The sequence below is a fragment of the Aythya fuligula genome, chromosome 1 (genome assembly GCF_009819795.1).
Source record: "Aythya fuligula isolate bAytFul2 chromosome 1, bAytFul2.pri, whole genome shotgun sequence".
Taxonomy (NCBI): domain Eukaryota; kingdom Metazoa; phylum Chordata; class Aves; order Anseriformes; family Anatidae; genus Aythya; species Aythya fuligula.
In genome coordinates this window covers 12,694,029-12,718,286 of record NC_045559.1, presented here as the reverse complement: position 1 = coordinate 12,718,286, position 24,258 = coordinate 12,694,029, and the positions used below count along the sequence as shown (strand labels likewise).

General features: G+C 39.5%; 1 protein-coding gene across 6 annotated transcripts in view; it reads right to left on the bottom strand.

Moving 5' to 3' along the window:
* Positions 1 to 364: 364 nt before the first annotated feature.
* MAGI2 (membrane associated guanylate kinase, WW and PDZ domain containing 2) overlaps positions 365 to 24,258 on the bottom strand; it is a 771,045-nt gene continuing 747,151 nt past the window's right edge. For all 6 annotated transcript variants that reach the window (XM_032182540.1, XM_032182497.1, XM_032182505.1 and 3 more), the window contains 2 exons: positions 22,965 to 23,103; positions 365 to 2,294 (listed from right to left, as the gene is read on the bottom strand). In XM_032182540.1, the coding sequence (XP_032038431.1) occupies positions 1,495 to 2,294; positions 22,965 to 23,103 (939 nt within the window). In that variant the 3' untranslated portion in view covers positions 365 to 1,494. The remainder of the gene's footprint in view (positions 2,295 to 22,964; positions 23,104 to 24,258) is intronic.

Below are 24,258 nucleotides of genomic sequence, written 5' to 3'. Positions count from 1 at the left end.
TAATTTATTGGAACAAAGCCAATGTCAATCTAATTTTTCAGCAGAGCATGTAAGGAACTAAGATTGCTAGAGAATAATAGTTTTAAAATATGATTTTTGACAGTATTTTTTTATTTTTTATTTTTAGGATTACCAATGTATTATTGCCCAGGATTTTGTTTTAATTTTGACAGACAAATAAGCATGTGCACATTTATATATACACACAACATCTGTTTTTTAAACAAGATAGTGACCGATTGACTGAACTTGGACTTATTTCCTGTGAAGGCAGACTGGAATGTTTACCTGGCACTTAAGGCTTGAAATTCAAAACAGATAAGCAAAAAATGCTAAAAAAAAAAAAAAAAAAAAAAATGGAGGTAGGGAAGAAATGATAATATGGAAACCATTTTTAAAAATGGAAATATATTGAATTTACTGAACGAAGATACCAAAGACGGAATTTCAGTCTAACTATTGTTAACGTGTGCCTTAAAGGCACCTGCTCTGCCAAACTTAGGGGATGGAAGGTGAGAGCATCCTAACTAAATGCAAGTGGGTATGAAACATAGCACTGTTGATAAGAGAAGCTATCATTTTCTGAAGGAGGGAAAGGCCTTTCCTTAAGGAAACTGCAGCTTTTTCTCTGTAGCAATCTTCCTTTCATTGCAAGGGCCTTGTGGATGTCTGAAGTTCTGAGCCTGGCCAATTGGCTTGAGTGTTACCTTGCAGGATTTGGGGAACCTGTAGTAAATTGCTTTGGAGAATAATTTTTGCAAATACAACTCCACCCTAACTCCTTTCCAATGTACAGAAATATGCTTTGTTCACAAAAATGGCAGTAGAAATGGTATCACAGAAACTAATCCACTAGATTCCCAACTCCTCCCGTAGCGCCCAGTGAACTATGCTACAGGGTATCATGTGGACTATCCCAAAGTGGTAACAGTGGAGATGTGTCATGGGCATACAGTTCTGAATGCTTCAAAGAAACCCTTTAACCCCTGTCTAGATATGTCGAGAACGATTTATTTACAACATTTTAGCTCCATGAAAAGATCCTCTCTCAGTTTCAGCTTGCTCCGTGCAGTTTTATTTAAGGCGATGTTCCAGTTTGCGATTGCTCTAACTTGTTCCAGTTTCTTGATATAAAGTTTGAATGAAATCCAAGTCCTTCATGCAGTGGAAAAAAATGCTAAAGCTACACTGCACTACCCTTTCTCTGATGTACTGTCCTTCATATTGTTTTGGTTTCTTCCATAGCTGCCAAAGTCCCTAAAATGGAACTGGGACTTTAGGGTCGGTTTTAAATCTCCGTGTTGACTATATGCTTTTGAACTTATTAGATACTGTGCACATTGTCATGGAATTACACACTAATGTTTTCATTCCTCAATGCTTTGTGTATAATGCGTGATAGTTAAAATAAATTAAAATAAATCAATGTGAGACAAAAACTAAGAAGAATGTTCTGCGTCGATTTGAGACAGTTAGAGGGCAACAGTCCCGTGCTTATCTGCTCATGGCAGAAGTACCAGACTTCAGGACACTAGGTAGCTTATCCGAGCCAGGGATTTTCCATGGCCCCGGGGAGACCGTTGCCTTTCGAACTGTGGTGTTGGTGCTGCGAGTGCTAATGGAGTGGAGATGTCCCTTCCTGGGGAACTCGCTGGGTTTCCCATCAGGGTCCCTCTGGCTGTGGTCCATATCGCTTCCAGGCGAGCTGCAGCGATTGCTGCTGTACGTCTTGGTAGCACCTGTATCAAGCCTGATGTGGTCGGGTGCTGCAGCTGACTTCTTCTCACTGGTATTTGTGGATTTGTGATCTTCTTTTTTGCTAAGAGATCCTCCCCTCTTGCTTTCCGGCTTCTTCAGCCTCCCAAACTGTTCATCACTGGTTCCAGCACACACGTGCTCTCTTGTGCCAGCCTCGATCATAACACTGTGTCCCACCACTTTGCTTTCTGAGGTGTGCCTGCCACCATCAGTGGTCTTATTTTTGCCTTCCGAATATCCTTTCCAAGAAGCCTCTTCGTGCTTTGACCTGTCTACCTTTTTAGGACTTGCTGACCTTTCTCTTTGTTCTCCTAACCTTTTCTTTTTGTGACCGTTCACCGAAAGCTCCTTTGGTTTCCTTATGTCGTGTTCCCTCTTGATATCCCATGTTGGTTCTGGGCTTATCTGGTGAGAAGGGTCAGAGGGTGGGGCTATGTGTGATGAAGATAATGGTGAGATTATGTCGTCGAGGGAAAGAGCTACTTCCGGCAGACCTGGGGAGGTGGCAGAGGGAGCACTCCAGGAGTTTGGTTCGTCTGTTGTGACAGCAAAGAGAAGGGAGTTAAGGGTCTGTGCAGCAAGGCAGAGCACGTATTTCATACACATACACATTTTTAGCAACATCAACACCCGAACCACGCACGCGAATTAAATTCCTCGGTCTTTTAGGCGAAGTGAAACTCCCGGTGAAGTCAGTGGGGAGGAAAAAAAAACAACAAAACACAATCCACCCCCAGCCAAATAAATAAAAATAAAAAAGTCGGTAGAAGAAAGAACCTCAGGGCTGGTAACTGCACATGCTGGAAACCTCAGTCTTTTTTCATACAGGTTCTCTTTTTCTCCTCCTATGTTAAATTATTCTTAAAATAATAAAGACACATGCTCATGAAATCAAATTGCCTCTTTTGTAGCTATATAATGGATTTCTTAGCTGGGCAATATCAGCGCTGTCTCTGAGGACAAATGAGAAGGACTTTCTGCCATCTATTAAACATGTCCCTACAAGCATATAATAATTGACAAGAATTTGTAGCCCAGATAAGGTCATCATTGAATTCTGTCTCATATTTTTTCTAAACAGATATAATATTGCAGTGTTTATGGCCCCACAATTCTTACAGGGTACTTACAGAGCTCTGCCTTTATATCACAGCGTCAGCTGCTAAGTCCCTTGGCTGTGCATTTTGAATTTCTCCTGGTTACTTAGCCTCAACACAATATGGTCAGGCTGTGCACATTCCATTTAATTTAGCCAAAGAGACATCTCCTTTGCTGAATCATGATGATTTTCCTAACACACTGGTACAAAACACAATATTCTGAGATGGTGTCCCCAAATGTCTTTCTTTTGCATATCTGATCCTCATTGCTTTTGATTAACATTCAGGCAGACTACAAATCCATCATGACTAATGACAGCACAGCTCCTATTCTTACCCGTCTACACTGAGGTTAGAGAAATCACTGAACTTGGCTAATGTCATTCCCTATTTAGCACCATTGCCTGGCTCTGAACAGTATGAGCAATAATCTGTCAGAGATGAAGGACTGTCTCAGGGATCCATGGAAACGAGGTGGAACCCGTGGCAAGAGCTGCATATTTCTTGGGGGAGAAAATGTAACCTTCTAGCTGGAAAACAAGTCTGGGCTTCTGTGGGTCAGGACTAGCATCTCTCAGTGATGCCAACTGTCCTTTAAATGCCGCGTTTACTTTTCTCAGTGCTACGGCTACTTTCAAATTATCATAAAGATGCACATCATCTTGAAAAATGGAATGGGATTTACTGCCCAATCTGGGCTCTGCAGCTTGTTTGACTGAGACAGCACATTTAAGTTAATAGCTTGATTGAGTGATTGCTGTTTTGCGGATAAAAATAGGAGAGACAATAGTGAGGTGGGTGACGTAAGGGGAGGGAGCAGTGCAGTTAGCTGAGGAGCTATTTATTTTCCCAGATGGTGTTTGTCATATGCTTTTGCATAATGAGCATATGCGTGGAGAGGATTAGCATTTGAGAGGGGAAAAAGTACAAGTTCTGTGTAAGACAAATAAACTTTGAGCTTGGAATCTAAATGGGCTGAGGGTCTCAAATGATTTTTTTTTTTTTTTTAAATCACACTTTCTTACCCTCCAGTTAAGGCTGACTAATGTACCATCTGCTCTCTGCTTGGCACTGAGCAAGAAAAAATAAAAGGGAGGCTCATGCATGTAGAGTTATCAGCTCTTATGAGCTTGCCTACAAAAAGCATTTGCATCTCCAGGCTGGTTCTTTAATTCTGTAATTCTGCAGGCTGCGGTGGCGAGAGGAGCAGACCCACCTGGGCTTTTCTTAGATCTGAAATCCAGGAGATTCTGCTTTGGTTATCCCTCAAAACAGTGATCCTTCATGGGGCCCAAGTCCCTTTGCCCAATTTCTTTACAGGTAGCGTGGGACTAGGCAATGCAGTGGGAAGCTGCCACTGTGCACCAGCGAGGTGCCTGAGCCGGCGCTGAACAAACCACCTTGGCTCTTAGCAAATTAATCCATCTGCAGCAGCGTGGAGCTCAGGACAAGCTAATTTACACTGCTTCCCTGCAGATTACGTTAGCCTGTGTTAACCTCTACTTCAGAGAGAGACGGGCGTGCAGAGACCCCGCACTCTGCCGTACCGCAAACTGCCCCGGGTGATTTTTCTCCCGTTAAGTCATCGGTACGTGAGCAGCATGAATGAAGAAAAAGGAAACAAACTCAGCTCAGTCTGTGCTTTTTACGGCAGTGCCACACTCCATCGCACACCTCCCCAGGGTACAGGTGGGAATGAGCATTGGTCTGGCCAACATTTTTGACTTAAGTACAGTCTTTCTTTCCTGCTAGTCGCAAAGATGATATTTTTCACTGAGGGGTGGTGAAGAGCAGAGGGCCATTATCGGATCTCGTGCAAGGCCCTGAGAGCATCTGAAGTTACAGAAATATCTCGTTACTTTGGGAAACATCAGCTGCACATAAGTAGAGACATCAAATGGTCTGGAGCAGCAAGATGCTCTTGGCTAAGGAGTGTACTTCTGCACAAAATGTGCCACTGTGCGGAAATCATCTGGTTCTCACTCAGGCAGGAGGAGGGCACTTCAACAGCAGGGCTGCAAACACTGCTTGCTGCTCCTTTGGGGCACAAAGGACAATGTTGTGCCTATTACTTATGGACACTCAGAGGAAAGCGAGTTGGGGGTAAGCAGCCTGCTGTTTTATTCCCTGGAGATGGGATAGCTGTGGGAAATCCTACCCTGACTCATTAATGGACTGTACTTCAACACAATTGCATTTATTTATTGTTTTCAGTATTCATTTTTGGAGGGGACGGAAGAATCATCAGCTGTTGCAGTGAGAAACTATAGTGAGTTAGAACCTACCTCAGCAACAGTGAGTCAACAGGTACATATTTGTTACATGTAACAATATGTGTATGTAGTTATCTATAAGCTAGAACTTGCCATATTATAGGCATTATCAGATTTTTGGCTGTCTCCTAGAAAACCCTAACAAAATCGAAAACATAACCAACTAAGCAAGAAGTCCTGCAGCCATAGCTTAAAGGGAAATTTGGCTGTCCTGGTCCCAGGTGAGACACTGGCTGCAGTTTTTTTGATATACCGAGTTTGGCATCATCCTTGGGCAGGCACCCATATAAGCTCTATTTCCAGTGGCTGAGGGAACATCTGCCATGAAATAAAACTGCCACTCTTATTCTCCAGCAATACGGTACTTGCAAGCAAGAACTTGAAGTGACTTTCTCTAAGCTTCAAGTGCTGTCAGCCCAAGACAGCAAAAACACAATCTAATCCACTTTTTGTTTTAAATAACAGGAAATTAGGCTAAAAGTCATCCTCAGCTTTGGTAGATGTTCATGTCAACAAGTTATGGTTGCAAGATGTCCCTGGCTAGTGAGTACAATGCTGATGATAGGGTATTGTAATTGACTGTTCTCTAATATTTGAAAATTATAGGAAAACAGCAAAACTATTATGGTGGAGCAAAGCACAGTAATACAAGTAATTTGTTGCTCAAAAGAAAAAACATTTTTAAGATCTTTGTTTGAGCCATAAAGGTTCATTTGGACTTGTTCAACCTGCACTGAAACGATTGCTTTTCCATAACAAGCATGAACATGTGAAAAACACCAAATTTTATCCTTTGAGCAACTGAACTAATGATTTCTTTTTAGGCTTATTCTGAGGGCATAACTACACTTTAGAAAAAATTCTTAATACATCGGAAAAGATAATGTTTTGTCCTATTTTTTAAGCTTTACATAAAACCTGTGGTGTTAAGTGCAAACATAACCTACTTTCAGTTTCTGTTATCCCAATGTATCTCAAAATATTTTGCAAACATACTCAACCAGAGACAGAGCGATAATTTTAATTTTTTTTCCCTCTTCAGTTCTGGGAGGAATTGAAGATTGCATTTGTTTAATAGAGCTTGAACTACTAATGCCCAAACAGCTTATAAGCAGAAGTGAAGGATATCACATTCATCTGAACCTACAGGAGAGATTTAGGGTTGATGTAGTATTAAATTTGTATTTTACTTTGTCACTATGGATATCATACTTACTGTGGGAGAAATGATTTTCTGAAGTTACACATCTCACTGAAGGCTAATAGATGCTTTCCTCCCTTCTCTGAAGGGAGAAAAATCTCCCTTGACCTACCAGTTTAGACAAGATAAATGACCTGGGGGCAGTGCTATCATCTGTCATTGTGACGGCATTTGATTTGGAGTAATTTAGTAGGTGCTTTCTGGGTGGCTTTTAGTTTCCACGAGCGACTGGCATGCAGGTTGGCAGCACTTCTATGGAATGTGCTAGAATGACTCACCTACGACCTCTTTCACATAACTCCCAGGCAAGGAGCAAATTGCTAACTGAGTAAGAGACAGCACAGACACACAGACACCCTTCAGTGTGTCGGAGGATGAGAGATGATCAGAGCCATTTGGGATGAACAGTGACAAGGGGAAAGCATCACAACCAGAAGTTTTCTGTCTAAAGATGTTCTTTTGTTGTTATTTGAGGTAGACCTGACACACACACGAGTTGTTTGCTTTGCTGCGTCAGCTTATGTGCTTTCAGAGGACTGGAAATGAAGATATTACTCACATATCTACATGCTCCTCTCTTAAATAAGACTTTGTTCTTTCTCTGGATCCAGTGCTTGCTGATGAATGCATCTGAACCACCAGCAAAAGCCTAGCCTTATTGCTAATTGAGAAGAGATTTATGCCTGTATTCTGAGCTTTGCCTAGGTACCTAGTCAGAGGAAAGAGCTCAGCCTACTAATAAGTTTATTTAATTTTCTGTAATACCTGTGTTTTCGTTACAGGTTGCCCTTCTAAGATTGTGTCAAATCTGTTCATGCTCTGCTTAGCTGCTCTACTTAAATCTCAGGTCAAGAGAGACAAGACTTCAGATTTGCTGCTGGGTTCTCCTTTTGTATCAAAATATTTTAAATAATTGCTTGGGAGTTTATCAAGAATGTGGGGTTTTTTATCACATAAAATTAAGTATAAGATAGAAGTATTAATTTCTTCAATATTTAATAATAATGTTAAGAATGGAAATAACATCACATTGTTACTTAACTACAATAAAATTTCAATGCCATTTTTATTTCGGAAGTATGTGAGTAATGAACAATATTTTAAAGCTATGAACACTTTCTTTATTATGAAACGTTTCCTGAAATGTCTAAGCAGCTGTTTTCACCTCGTTCCAGAATTATGTTCCTAGGGAATCAAAGAGTTTTTGATTACATAAAAAATATGGTGCATTTTTTTTCCTACTTTTTGTCTGAAATTATGTACTGCCAGAAGGTGGCAAACAGTTCTTACAGATGCTGCTAATAACAAAAATGGGACAAATTGTCCCCTGGTGAGTATCCACTAATGCTGGCAGTGTTACACCAGGAATGAATTTGGCTCTTTCTCATTATAGCTTAATGTGCTTGTGATGTTCCTGATTACACTGGCCTCCTGCAGCTTTCCCTCAACACTCTCTAAGGAGGGATATTTCAGAATATTTAAAGATTCTTTAATCTTTCATCCCAGAGCTTCCACAGCCCAGACATAGTGCATCCTTTGTCTCCAGAAATGAATGATTCGCTGAGGTTTGGATTGTCAGAAATGTTCTTGGTACCTCTGTCCAGCTGCCCTGGTACAGTACGTCATGCGTTCCCCTCCCTGTGCCCCAAACTCTCTTGGAGAGTGTGTGGCAGTGGGCACTGCATCCTCCTTACTTCCTACTATAAACTCTCACTTCTTGTTAATTATTCACTAGTGTTATGCCAATGTTTTCTCACTAATTACCCTTTGCTTGGCTTAAAAGAGAGAAATCCACGCTTCTTCCACTGCTGTTATCCACACCCAAACCTACAGGTCTGGAAATAAACATCACCATGATTTATGCACGTTCTGCTGTGCACTGTCTAGTCACTGTGTCCAGGTGGGCTAGCCCTTTCGTCCTTAGCGTTGCCCTTATGCTTTTTTAGCAGCTTGCTGTGGATGCTATGTCTTGATTCTGTCTGAAAATGACATACCATTTACCTTTACAAAAATAAATCTAGAATGTACTTAGTTATTTTGGCGTACAAACTACTTCTCCTTTCCTGCAAATGCAGTTAATTGATCTGTTTGATATCTTGGGGTCTTGTTTCTGATGCAATGAAAACCTAATCTAATTTCTTGAAATCTTGGTCTAACCATACTCTTTATACTGCTCTCTTGTTTGTGCTCAGTGATATCCTGGTGACTCTTTGTAGTAGCTTATAAATGTGAGTGGACTTTTCCTGCTTTCTAGTAATTTGTTATTTTGACTTCACACATTGTATTTTGCAAAGGTTGAGGATGGATGGACGGGGTAACTAGAGTGAATTATATAAAGGCATTAAAGATCACACAAAAATGAACATGCATCTGAGTCCCTGCATGTTTTATTTCTGAATTCTGTGCTTCAGCTTTTCTCAAAAGTAGGATGATTCATCAGGAAAAGGCTAATGTTGGAACAAGAAACAGTGCCAAATCTAGTCTCTCTTTTATCAAAGATGTGCATTTTTCTCTTCATCGCTGATCTAATAATACTGGAAGATAGGGCACTACTACTCATGGGAGTTACTGGTAGCATGGCTTCTGCAGATGTCCCCAGAAACTGAGGAGCTGTGGCTGTAAATGTGAGGTAAGTGAGGGATACTTTTATCTCCTCTACAAACTTCAAACATTTAATTTTATATGCAGAAAATTCAGAAAAATCAGCCATTGACCTATTCCAACACCAGGAAGCAGAGCTCTGCTTCTTGCTTTATTCCCTTTCTAGTGTAATCCTCCTCTGTTGCCCTACTTCTTTTCATGTTGCTAATTATTACTGATGAGCAATAATTCAGTTCCTTTGGGTTCATTGTATCCGTTTTTCATTTTATCCTTTATCTAGATATTAAATGGAAGATGCCTCAAATATTTTTACAGCAGAGATGGTGTTCACAGAGTCCTTGTAAGGGCCATCTGATGAGACTTTGAACGGTCTCAGCTCAGGTAAAATTCTCTTTAATCACCATTTTTTTACTGTGCACCGAGTATTTTCAGATAAGTGCTTTCATGTTCAGAAATCTAATTTGAGAATTATCGAAACACACTTCAGAAAGAACAGATTGTTAGTTACACTTGGAAGACCAAACCTACAGAAGTTCAAGAGATGATATTGCTTGTTTTGGAACTAAGGGAACAGAGAGAAAAGGAAAACTTAGACATAGTGCAGGGAGGGCAAAACTGCACATTGCAAGGGAGAGTTTGAACAAATCCTTTAGAAAAATACTGAATGTTTTCTTGAAACATGAAAGTCAGCATATGCATTGATTTGTATTTCATGAACCCAATGAAGCGCTATGGATGAAAGCTGTTTTCAGTTTTTTAGGTAACATGTTTACTTTAAAGGTGGTTAACAAAGAAACATGGGAAGTGATTTATCTGGCTAGAAGAGTTCCTACTCTTACTCTTCAGACCCTAGTCTATAACCAGTGCATCCTCAGTAAATACCTTTCCCTGAGTTAGCTGTTTAATTATGACACTGCTTCAGCAGTATTTTACCAGCCTAATCACTTGAGATAATCATTTAATTGCCTTACAGAGTCAGAGACAAAGAGAGGTGTCTCTGAAGACCTCTGGAAGTGGATGTCTGCTCTTCTGTTGAACATGTACATAACCAGTGCTGAGGAGCTCCTTCTGGGAAACCTTTTTGGGGCTGCTGATCAAAGCTGAGTGGAGTGCCTCAGAGATTTAGACCCATCTCCCCATATCAGGCCAATTTTAGCAAGTGTGAGTGGCCTGAGAATTTTCAGGCTAATACAGGAGATAACCAAAGAATTCAGAAGCAGTCAGGGTATGAGAATCCTGGGGAGCAAGTGGACTGTGTTGTATCTTGGGCTTGGATGAACCCATGGTGTTGCAGCTAACTTGACTGCCCTGCTATTGCTCACCTTTTAAATATAAATCACATCCACAAGCAATTCACTGTGACGTGCCTAAGCTCTGCCTCATTTGGCTGTCTACAACATCAGTCAGAACTTGGGACAAAATAGAACAAAGATTATTTTAATACTGTTCTTACAATAGCAAGCATATAAAAAAGTAAATTTTCTATGCAGAAAACAACTATCTAAACCTACCATGGAATGAGAGATGGAAAAAAAGAAAAGGCATGGTATACAATCTGTTTATATTTCAGACCTGGAACAGGTAAATTAATTTAGTAAATCGATTTACTAATTTACTGTAAAAGTCTTCTGTCTGTGAACCTTAAGGTCAGATGATTATGAGTACACAGTTTATCAGTCATTCCAAGACCCTTTTTAGTCGATTCAATAGATATGAATCTAGTAGATAGTCCTATCCATTAAATATTTAAACAAATGAGCATGATCACTAATCTGAGAGAACTTGGTAAATTTGTCTTTTTCCTTGAATTAAGTTAATGTATCTGTGTAAGTGTTTCAGAATTACTCACTAATATTGTCAACAGCTGAGATGAAAAGCTACAGTCTGTGCTTGTATCCTATGCAGCAAGATCTTCACTGCTGCGTTGGTGCTAAGTCTATGAACAACCTAAACACTACTCTTGAATGATGTTACTCTAAACACATATTATCATTCACTAGGTCCTTCAGTCTGTTTGGTCCACTTTTTGAAGTGCTGAGCATCTCACTTATCTATCAGAACAAAGCTACTCTGGCAATAGGCACTCATCCCTTCAGTAAAGAAGATTTTACATTTTCTGCATAGTCAGGCAGCAGTACAGAAGCTGCAGAAACCTCGGCAGTTTTCTTCCAGAGCCACAGTGGAGCAGGAAGAATCTGCATTACAAGTTACTGTATAATTAAAAAAGATAATGACTTTTAAATTAGTTTTTATTAATAGAATTAAGCCACATTAAGTCATAAAAGGTGTTCATAAATATGTTAATAGAATGTGTGGTATTAATGAAAAACATTCCGTAAAGTCTGAATAATTTAAGAGCTCGATATTACACACTTAATTAAACTTAAATATTAAAATTATTAATTATCAGAGCTAAAATGGGAGTTATCAGTTGGCATCACATCTTGTGTGGTCAATAAATAGCTGTCATTATTAAAGGTATCTATATAATACATAAAATTTAGTTCGTAAGTAAGGAATTCAGAGCTTTTTGACTGTTTATCAAATACCCCCTAGAAAGCTGTTCCTGGCAGGTGCTGTGTTGGCAGTTCTCACTTAAGATCTCAGCAGGATCTTAAGCAAAACACATAACTTGGTTCAACTGCATCCTTATTTACAAGGTTCATGAATAAATATTCCCATCCTGCTAAGGTTAGAAGCTGTTGAATTAGTTTATTCTATCTTTAGCAACCCCTTTTCAGACTTGAGGCTACTGGGCACTGAAAGGGCAGCCCTTGGAACCAGTCTTGCTGTTGGGGCTATCGTTGTATCTGACATCTTTTGGACGCTGAGACAATTTACTCTAAAAACTGTCTAATGAGATGGAAGTGCATGAGTAAGTGAATGCAATATTGTAATGTTCAGCTCCTAATGAGCAAACACAAAGTACACATTGTTAGAATGAACCCAGATGTTTAAAATTCTGGGTTGCATACGCGTTTCTGTAGCTAAACGAAATATAACATGCTCTATGGTCACGTTTGTTAAACATGGGTTGGAAAGTAAGTTACCACATACTATCAAAGTAAAAAAAAAATGCATTTCAGCTTCTGAGGGGTTGTTTCCAGGCAAAGAGTAACAAGCTAAAAGAAATCTGGCAACCTCCATGAGCTCCCCTAGCCTCTCCCTGATGTAGGGCCACAAATCACCAGCTGGGAACTGCACCACAGGATAGTGGAGTGAGACATGTCACGGAAGGCAGAGGCAGAGCCAAGTGCAACCAATGCCCTCTACAGAAGCTTGCCTTCTACTCTCTAATGGTTGGAATGATATTTTTTATGTCACGCTCTATATGACTATTTAGACTCATCAAATTTTAGGTGCTAATGACTAGAGCCAAAAGAAGATCTGCTAGTTTCATCTAGACTTAAGTATCATAGCATCAGGCCTCTGGCAAGGATTTTGCAAAACACCTTGTCTGCTTGTTGTATTTTATATAACTCCTTATACTTTCATAGGTGTGTCGATGTCTCTAAAAGAGCTGACTGCTTTTTATGGCTTCTTTTAAGTGAGCTAAAAAGCAAGACCTTTTACACCTGGATAACCACAGATCATTTAAAATGTCACTTAAATGAATTCAAAGTCATTGTATCCCAAATACAGTTGATATTTTTAGAGACAGAGACTATTGGGATATGCAAAGAAAAAACCTTCATGTGTATTTTAAGCCAGAGGTGGGTGCACAACATTTTTGGCATCCTTCCAGTTGAGTGTGAAGTTTGACCCCTCCAAATCACTCTTCATGTCAAAATACAGATCAGCAGCTCTGCTCTTATGGGGAAATACATGCCATTACAGAAAACTGGCTGCGTGGAAGAAATGTGGAATGGGTTTTACTGCATGACCTTTGCTATAAGAACCATCGGGCCATGCAACAGGAATAACTACTTGTGTCTTCACACTTTTCCTGTCCATATGGAGCTCTGTATTGTAAAGATACTATCACAGAGACATCAGGAAGCTAACTGCTTAACAGCACCATGGAGTGCTGTTCCCAATGTGAACTTGGAAATGAGAGGGACTGAGACATACACAACAGGAAAGGGATTTTGTCTCTTGATATGCTGCAACTGCAGAAGACTGGACTTAGTCTTACGGCAAATTACAAAGACACAGTAAGTATCACTGAATTCCAGTTTTTCCTATTTCTCTAGTTACAAGACGAAAGGAAAAACTGATGCAGTGGAGACTGGGTGAGATGGTTGTATTCTTTTAGGCCTTTTATTTTGTGTGCTTTTATCCAGTATAATAAACTGAACAGAAATATAGGAAAGAACAAAAATAATTCTTAGAAAAGGATTTGTGAGTAGGACTTTCCCCTTCTTTGGCTGGTAAGTCTGACTGCCAGTTTACATGAACAAAGCCAAGGATAATGTTTGTTCATCTGTTTTAGCTACTGTAGTTTAGCTGTAATTAGCTACACTTTACACCACATTAGTAAAGCTACTCCAGTATATTGTGTTATAATAATTAAGCCTTAGTAATAAGAGAACTTGCTCAACACCCTTATTATTAAATCTTTGCTCAGATGTGGGGGAACACTGCCAATTTTGGTGTGGATTATAATGCATGTGGATTAGTGAGGTTTTGCTTTAATAATAATACTGAGTAGTCAACTAGGAATTTTAATCTTTAAAGTGGTTTTCAAGCATTAAATAATTAATCCCCATAACACTCTCATGAGATAGGTAAGTAAATATTACTATTCCCATTATACAGATGGGGGAAGTGTGAGTTAGAGAACTCAGCTGGACTGGCCAAAAATCACTGGAGGTGTAATTGCAAAAGCAACATTTAGGACTATAGAATGGACTTGGTAGTTCTGCATTTAAATGTCAGGAAATGGCATCGTTTCACTAGAAGCTCAAAAAACATAGCCACAAAACTCAGAAAGTCTTCCCATCTGTCTTTCCTCCTTTCAAAACTGTTTTCTATTTCTGTATCAAGGGATACCTGTGAAAAAGGTTTATATATCTTTTAAAATAGAAAGTTGCTGTACATATATATACACATATACTGTTATTTAACAGAAGGATGTTCTACTTTCCTGCCAGCTGCTACATATTTATTAAAAACTAAGGACGTGTTTGCAAAACAAATTTTAATATTCAATTTTGTCCTTGAATAGTTTTTACCCATAGCAATAAAACAGCTAGAACCTTTGGGAGCTCATATTCAAATTGCCTGATGGTTTTAGGCCAATTTTATTAACCAGTATTTTGATACTTTTTTTTTTTTTTTTTTTTTTTTTTTAAACACCACAGGTTCCTGAAATTAAGTTGGTGTTGCTAGAAATAACAAGGTGGTATTGGAAATGCAACATGAATATGAATGAATGTTTGCAGTTCCATCAAGGTGGTTGCAGAAGGAAAGGGCACTTTTCCAAAATGACTATTGATTTTTACACTCACATCAGATGAATGATACATGGGCTAGTTCAAGTTTCAAATAACAGCTAACCTCAGCTCTGGAGATTTGTAAAGTTAGTATTAAAAGTAGGATGAATTGGATTATCTAATCAGTACTCTGAACAGGTAGGACTATCTGTCTTAAATGCACAGACCAAGATGCTTTAGCCTTGTATTATACAAAGATAAAAGCTTCTGACATACTATCAGGGCTAAAGAACTTGAAGATTTTGGTTTGCAGATGACTAGAGATTTCTGAAGGCTGGAGATTTTCTATATCTAAACAATAAAACACAATATAAACTCCCAAATTGTTTATGAATTTTTGCAAATATAAATGCAATTGCCATTGGTTAGGGATACCAAACCCGTAGTGCAAGAAAGCACAGAATTTAGCCAGATGTCACTTGATCTGGGTGTACTTTCTAAACTACCTTCCAGCATCTGCATCTTTCCTGTGTTATATCTAACTTCAGGAAAGCCCACTGATCTTCAATAACTAATGATTTATACAAAATGGAACAATTTCTGTGAGAGAAATGCAGACTCATAACAGGTTGCCCTATAATGCTATGGTAGAATCACAGAATCACAGAACTGTAGAGGTTGGAAGGGACCTCGATAGATCATCGGGTCCAACCCCCCTGACAAAGCAGGTTCCTCAGAGCAGGCTGCCCAGGTAGGTGTAGGGACCAGGTAGGGACCTCTCCTAAGACATGCCAGAAAGGTTATATCTGTTCTGAAACAGGAAATTTGATTCACATCCTCAGTCCATGCTCTAATAGATGTGCCTTTGATTATGAAGGTAGCACAGCCACCATTTTGGTTGCAGCCTCCCTTCCAAACTGTCTCTTTAGGAAAATCCCTCCCTGACTCATCAAACTGTTCCATTAAAAACACCTGAAAGCTATACACTTTATAACACAGATGTTTTTATTTGTCTTGACATTACTTTTTTTTTTTTTTTTTTAATCAGTCAGGTGTTTTGGTTTTGGTGTTGACCCAAAATAAATAACATTTGATTTATGGATATATTTTGCTGGGAAAAGTTCTGTCCCAACACTTTCTGCCCAATAAATAATCTGAGTGACTGCAAAACTGACTTGAGATATATTTATAGAGGATCTACATTTCTACTTATTTCAGGAAGACTTATTTCCTGTGTCTGTTATTTTATAGGAGAAAAAAATAAATAAAAGTAATGCATAGAAAGTAATGGTTATTAATGTCTAACACTTGTGGTGGAAATACAACTCACTGAGCATCCTATGTGTGACAACTGAGACTTGCGAACTGGCCCTACCACCAGGCTGGACTTCTATCCTCATGATCCTTTGACCTACTTTTCTTCATGTGCCTAAGATGGCAAAGCAGAAGTAAGGTAAGGATGACTACAAGGACTGGTGCAATTCAGAGTTTTACACTACACAGGCCTCACAGTAATGAAGAAGTTCCTCAGACTAGTTTGTGGTGGGGAAAGACACTGGTGTACAGTACAAACTCTTGAACTACATTGGTGCAATTTTTCAAATGGCCTCTAGAAGATGCATCTAGTTCTGCACTAGCAAAATACGGGGGCATGTCTGCTTTCCAAAAATTCTTCCTTGTAGACACAAGCTGGAAATAACCTGTAACTGGAAACACCTGCAAGCAATTGATTAGATTATCCTGATTTGCATGCCCAAAATTGGTCACTTAAACACAGCTTGCTGATGGGGGTTATACTGGAGGAACTGCTCAAAGCACAGAGGCTGGAGAATACCTTTGGGAATAGCTTCCTTTCTATTTCCAATCTGTCTGCTTCAATAGCGTGAGACTTGCCTTATAATTATAGCAAATACACTACAGTGTGCAAAGTCAATAACAGAAGGGAGACTGAATTCATCTGAACACTTCTGAGTTTTCTGTGATGACAGCAATCAATAAAAGATATGAAAAATACATTTTTATTTTCCTTTACTTTCCAGGTATCATTTCTGGTCTATGGCCATGTATTACAAATTTGATGTATCTGAACAACCTGTGCAGTAGGATCTGATTTATGAAGAAAATTGCTTGAAATCAAGTGCAAAGTGCTATGTGTAAATTCCGCATAGCCACCAGGTTTAAAAAATGTGTATTGCATTACAGAGTGTTCCAAATAGTCTTCAATTTTACATTAGTTATTTCTTCAAGAGGCTGCATATAAATATGGTTTGAGATCATTATCTAACTTCCACCTTCAAATCACTAATATTTTTGGAAGCCAAGTACCATAAGGAAGAGGATAATTATGGCTTTGGCTCTCCATAGTTTAAGGTTTGCTACCTGAAATGTCATATTCATACCATTAATTTTTGTAATGAGAACAAGCAGATATATGGCAGACGTATTGATGTGTTTCTTGCACTAGCAGTATTGGAACTTAAAGAACCATCTATAAATGATGTAGTATATTAAAAGACTTTTGTAAAATGCATGGGTGCTTCGATATCTAAGATAATCTATTATGAGAGGAGAGCTGAATGCTTAGAAACTACTTAGAGAACTAGTGTGTAAGAAAAAGCTGGAAAAGACTCATTTAACAATTGTGAGAAACAAAAGCATATTAGAGAAAGATAATATACATGCAGAGTTTACAAACCGTGTCTTTAGGGTGGCCCAATAAGTAGAAATATGGGGACCCATGCTTGTCACTTTTCATGCACATGGAGAGACTGGAAGGTACCATTCCTAAAGGAAGGGGAGGAACAGCCTAGGACCAATCATTAGAATTAACAGAACCAGTGACATAAAGATATTTCACTATTGTTAGAGCAGAGAATTCTTAGTATGCTTAGAACAACCGAGTAAAAAGCTTAAAAGTAACAGGAAAGAAGCATTTCTGTAAAGCGAAGACAAATAAGCATGCTGTAAGTCTAAATATTAGTGAATAATTTCAACTACTATGCATATATATTCAGGAGGTAGAGTCACTTGGACTGTGGATATGGAGTACATCTTGAGGTGCTTTTTGAAGGAGTTAAATGAAAAGCAAAGGGTTTAAAAATTTCAGAACTGTGCCAATTTGTATGAAAAATCCTTACATTGGTAACAACTCTGACATTTTTTTGGTTTAGTCAGTGGCATAGTGCTCAAACATGAACTGAGTTTCTTCAAGACCCTGCAAAAATGGCTTGCTGCTAAATAACTTGTACTTTTTGTTTGTTAACCAGCAATGACTTTGTGTATACTGAAACTTTACTTGTTATGTACACAGCTTGTCCTCCCTTAAATAATCAAAAATGAATCTAAACTCTAGCTCTGCAAAATAACGTTTTAAACCAACAGGGCGAGTTTTCTACATGATTTAGCCTCAACACATCTTGAAAACACACAATGATACATGTCTTTTTAACAGGACTTGTCTTTTAACAATGTCAAACAAGGGGAAAGAGAGAGGTGAAGAGCAACCACTATGCAGAGCCATGAAGTGCCAACCAGCCATGTGACACAGACATCTTGTTCACCAGACCTTGCTGACTCTGGTCCTCCAGGCACAGCAGGTACAAGGCCAGACCCAGATTTCCAGGGCAGGGCAATGGAAAGGTTTTCAAAAACCTTGCTGTGAATAGGCTGGAGTCTCTAAAACTTCTAGCTTTCTGCAGGAGGTGTTGGGCAACTTAAGACTAGGTGGGAAACTACCAAACTTGATAGAAAGTATGGTTTTAAAGTCCTGCTGTGAAAGCAGGAAGGGAACCAAACCAACTTTTGTCTAGATGTTCCTTAAAGGTTCAGTGTTTTTCCTCCTTCTTCAGCACCAGAAGGGAAGCAGGCTGGGGATGGAGGTTGTGCCTTGCCAGAGAGATGGAGCCCACCCACAAGTCACCATTCAAGGTCTAACCATGCCTCAGAGTCCTTCACCTTTTTTCCTTGTTTGCAATTATTTGGCTGTAAAATTTATTACTTTGAGATCCTTCTAATGACTTACATATTTTAATGTAGTTTTGTGTAATAAAAGGAAATGCTAGGAGCAGCAAGCCAGAAGAAGCAAGTTGCCAGGACTGCTGAGACTAAGAGTGAATTATCACAGGTTTTCCTAGGGACCTTCTTCCATTGATATTTAGAGAAAAATAGTGGTTGTTCTCAGAGAAAACTGTAGCTTCCTGGGGCTGATCTGTCATTAGAGTTAACTTGCCTCTTGCAGAGCTCATTGCTGGATGGGGAGGCTGCGATTTGTTAGTTTTATTTAAACTTGAATGTTACTATCTTTGGATTTTGTGAACGCTTTTTTCCCACATTTTGCCTTTAGGGATGCCTCTTCATCCTAATGCTTGGCTGCGCAATATAGATGTGTTTCTGATGGTGTTTGTACAGCAGTGGCTAAGGCCTGTAAAATACAGTGCCTGTAATTAGGCTCCCACAGACTGAGCACCCAGTATCTCCTGCTGAAGTCAATAACCTCTCAGACAGATGCATAAACAGGGAATTAAGCAGCCATTTTGAGAAAAAATCTTGGTCTGCTGTTTTAATCAAGTCGTATTTAATGCTGGGCCGAGAAGTGCTCAGAGGTAAAGTTTTGGCTGTGAATTTTGTCTCGTGGTGTGTGCGGGACCTCGTGTTCCCTGCAGCAGGACTCTCTGGGCACTAAGCGCGCTACATGGTTGGGATCCCCGGCAGCACCTCTACTATTTCTTCCACAGTAATCCAATTTCTCACAGTGATCTTGCTTCTTTGCAGAACATATCTGGCAGGCTATTTCCTATGAAACATGATGCTGCTGTTCTTTGGGGTTGGATGAGCTGCAGTAATTCACCTTCTGTGGAAGCCCAGTTTCTCTGGCTACCCTTATCCTCAGCAAACATGTTCTGAGATTCTGGCTGATAAAACATCTGTTTTCTAAGCTTCTTTTGCTGCACTCTGCTGTGAAATCAGCTTCCGTTTCAGAACATTAATCATATCCCTGCTCCTTCACATATATTCTGATAGAGCAGGGCATGCTAGCATAGGATTTCTGGCTATGTGGGGACTTCTCTCTCTCTGAAGGACTCTAGGATCTCTGGAATTTGTTTCCAAGCACAATCAGCAGCCAGACTTGAGGTAAATGGTGCATTTGCAACACTCTATTCCTTCCCCCAGGTTTAAGCAATGCCTCAGCTCATCCAGGTTTTCCTGGGATGTACTTATAGGGACAGATTTCCAGGTGTTATAAACAAACATAACTCATTCAGGAGATTTACACCCTCTCAGGGGTGTTTTCAGTTTCTTTGCTGAATGCTCTCTACGTTTCAATACACATTCTTCTGTTTCATTGATCACTTTCTTATCACTGATGTCTTTTCCTTAACACTGCTTTTACTGACGCCAATCATATCATCATTCCTACAGTGGTATTTCTTGTACTTAAGTACATACTGTCATATTTTGCACTAACAGAACAATGGTTCCGGAATTTAAAAAGAATTAATTATATCACACAAATAAAAAGTAGAAGACTGAAAGACAATAATGTGGCATTTTTTGGCCATTTGGTTTCAGCTATTCTAGGTAAGCTTCCTTCTTAATGCTGTGAGTCTGAATGTCATTGCTGTTGGAAAGGACTCAAAATACAGCATTACTACAGCTGACTTGGGAAGCCCTGATTTTTCACCGGGAAAGGATCCTGATACCCCTCCTCTGTGTTTGCATTCCTCCCTACTCTTCTGCACCATACCACCATTGCAATCCAGATGCTAGCTCAGTCCTGCAGCCTTGCATTTTGATACTCAATGAAATCTTATTTCCCACTGAAGGGGTATAGAACTGGATGCTGATGATAATAAGAATATTTCTGATGTGCTTGCTAAAAATAAAAAAGGCTGATTCTTTCAGTAAAATCTGCAATTAGTCTTGTTACAGCTCAGCTGTGTGGTTATGGTAGGAAGAAAAGGGAACTACTAAGTTTGGACTAATTTGTCTGATGTCCTCAGGACCACTTTGTCCTTGAGTTATTGTCACAATCTTCTTTGTGTTCAATTTGCCACTATTTGGAAAAAAAAAATTCTGTCAACAATAAGCTGACAGATGCTCTTTGCAGTGCACTGACTTATCTTTGAGGTTCTGGCTTTCTTGAGGAATGCCCTTTGGTTTTAATCATTTCTATTTGTTATTTTCTGTTTTCAACTTCCTAAGAGGGTGCTGTTGATTTTTATGTGCACCTTCTTTTTGTTCTATTAACACTTCTCATTGCGTTGGAAATTAAATAGGGAGGATTTGAATATCTCAGATAATTTCATCTTCTTATTTTGTTTCCATTCTATCTGCAGACTGGACACAGTCCTAACATTTCTCTGCCTGTGTCATGTTCACATTAAGAACTGCAGACATGTGGATGTTATCCTCTGCTGTTATGCTTTCTGTGGGTTGTGTTAACGCTACAAAGGAATTTCTGAACACTTCTGCTTTTCAGTGCAGTAGGCAAACATGGATTTTAAGCACCGTTGCTTAGTTCTTCTCTCATAAGGAGCAGTAAGCTGGGGGTGCAGCTAGGAAAACGTTTAACTCTTTCCTGGTAGCAAATATTACGGAATCATAGAATCAGAATCATAGAACCAGAATCATAGAATAAAACAATCTAGGTTGGAAAAAACTTTCAAGATCATCAAGTCGAACTGTCAACCTGACCTACTGACTCCCAACACCAAATCAAGTACCTTAGTGCCAAGAGTGCCTTAGTGCTTATATCACAGTCATCTGCATTTTGACACAGCCTTTCCTCTAAGCCTTCCAAATGACTTTTCAAATGGTGAGCCAAGCTTTAAACAGTCCTGTGAAGTCACATTTTTTTCTGTTATCACTACAAGCTGTGCCTATATTTGTAGTGGTTTATTTGTATTTCCTACTTGGGTACTTTTGGGAAAGGGAAAGCTTGTGCTCTATTATACCTGTTGGGGGATTTGTTTTCCCAGAACAATGCTATAAACACATTTTTTTCCATCTATTTACAATGTCTTATGACTCTGGAATAAGGTACAGATCTATAAGATTGCATAAACATATACATTAATTTTAAGATCTGCCATAAGCCTAGGTTTAAGAGTCATCCGGAATTGGGATCTTAAGAAAGTCAGATTTGGAAAGACTCTGAACTGTAATCAGATCTGGTATGGATTCTTTGCTCTCAACAGTCTCCTGTGACCCCCATTATATTAAATCATTTTCTGAGGGATGAGGGAACGGCTGGTACATGCCTTTGCTATTTGAGAAGGATTACTATTGCTAAGTCAGTCATGGACTTTTGTTTGCTCTTTCATTAAAAATGTTGCACCTCTCTCTATAAATCAAGTTTGGAGGTTATCTGAATCTCTGCTGGAGTTCTCCCTGGAGGGGTTATATATTGGCTAAAATTGATATTAAATATCTTTGTACCAATTTATCATAATCACTGTTAGGTATTCTGGCTTTGTTCCCACTCGTAAAAAATACAACTGACTGACTTTATCATCAGATGAGCTGAGAAACTCCTGAAAGCTGGTAAAAATGCAACAAACACTTTGCCAAGTATTGCCTCAGCCACAGGATTGTCTCTAGTTCAGAGGGGAAAATGGTACAATTACTAAATAGACTGACAGCTGGCAAAGCACTGGCTTTCAGTGGAACTGACTAACGTCTTCAGTAGAGGTATTGAATTTATGTTGATAGCAAAGGCTGACTTGAACCTACATTTAAGCCTAAGTATTACTTTGCATTTTCATACGTACTGCAATTACTGATTTTAATAGGAATTATGTTGGAACTTCAAACAGAACATTGGAAATTGGATGTTCTAGCATAAGGAAGTTAAGGAATGATCATTTACAAAAACAAAAAACAAGCCTTTTGCTGAGATATTTAAGGCTCAGTTTTGGACATCATAGAACTTATGTAAATATATGACTGTCACGCTGTATTTTAGAGTAAGACCTGTAAGACTTGATTTCCATTCAAAAAGATTTTTTTTTGGTCTTTGAATGATCTTTGGGTAATTTATTTTTATTTCTTGTCATTTCAGTAGTGAAATAAGATCTAATATTATCTAAGTTACTCACAGTTTGAAATATTTGAAAAAGTCCCAGAAACAAAATGTGAGAAGAATGGATCTTACTTTCTGACCATGTTGAGAAGTCTCCTTTTCATTTCAGAGTTAACTTCTACATGATCAACTGTGTATACTGTCAGAGATAATACTGTGGGTGGGGTTATCAAAGAAGCACATTATTTTTAATGCTTTGAGTTTAGATCTGAGCTGCTGTGATTCAAAATGTTCAGAGAAGTACCAATAGAGGAAAGAAAAGACAGCTTACAGGCAAATCAGCAACTCCCAGAACACTCAGAGATGTCCCCTAAAAAGTTCAAAGTGCTTCCTCCAATGCACATCTTCTAAGCCATTGCCTGTGTCAGGAGGGCAGCTGAGGACAGTGAAGTACACATATAGGGTCTTGAGCCAAGAAAGCACTTAAATGTGAATAAGTCCACCTGTACTTGGGTAAGTACTTAAGTCCATACTTAATGTGCCCCAGCACATGACAATATATCAATCTGCTACTTAATACCAAAGCAAATTTATATAGGTGCATGCAAATAGAAAAATGTAAAGATGAAAACCCACCATATTCAGGGACCTGGCCTGTTCCGCGTTTCAACAACAGTCGCACTCTCCTGCCACCAGACTTGATTAGCTCTATTGCTCTGGCATGTGTCATGTCCCTTGTGCTTTCTCCATTGATTTCAATTATTTGATCTCCTACCTGTCAGGTAAGAAGAACATCGAGTCAGACAGAATTGCAGGAAAATGAGCATTTCAGAAAGAGACATATTCAATGGATCACAGATTACTTGAATGACAGACAGACAAATCAAGGCAAATTTGTTCCTGTCTGTCTGAGGGATATCACTGGCAGATTAAATAACCTCCGAGATGGATTCTGAATGGGGTGTATCAAATGCTGCTCATCTTCTGCAGAAATCAGTGTAACGTACTTATAGCCTCTATTGTGCCTTGTATACATAAGAGTTTTTTTGAACCACTTGATATGTTGGAATCGCTGGAAACACACTACCCATGCTACACTTCAGCTTGCAGTGTTGTGCTGGCCTGAGAAGACTGTTGCTGCATGTAACTGGCTGCTTTCATAGAGAAAAGAGAGGGTCAGGGTGCAAATACTGAGATCTGCCATTGGACTATCCAAATCTTGGTAGCAAAGTTTCACACCAGATTTAGAATTATCATGAAGCAAGCTAGGAAAGAAGGCAAGGTAAGCTGCTGTGGCTGCCACTGCACAGCCCATGCACATCTTCTGGATTCTCAGGAACATGTTTTGAACTTTTTATCTACAGGTGGTTTTTGCTGGGATGTCCATTCAGAGCAGCAGTCCTCACAGCTCTGATTACAGATTTCTGCCACTGATTTCTCCACTGCCTTTGCGGCCAGTTAGCCTCATTGGTACTTCTCTGCCTCTATTTCTCTGGCTGCGAAGCAGGGCACTGATGCCTGTGTCTACCTTTCACCCCAATCTCCTTCCCTGCCTTGTCCTGCTGGGATGTTCTGCCTCTGCTCTGCTCAGTGAGAAGAACTGGCTTTGGATGCTAGAAACCCCTCACTGAATAGCGGAGCACTTGCTTTCCATGGTCATGCACAGTAGGCACCAGCACATGGAGCAAGCAGCAGTTGTACAGCTTGCTTGGTACTGCAGCACCATGGCCACACACTTGTTTTGTGAGACAGTTCAGTGAGCAGCACGGCGAGGTGACACGCCAGCCCAGCATTCGCAGCACCACAGCCTTTGGAATGAAGGTTTTGCAGCTGCACTGCAGATGCCTCCAAGCCCTGTTGACTTGCGTGAAGATCCCAGTGGTGGCAAAAGTGTCCAGGTGACGTGCATCCAAGAGCTGCTTGAGGGTCT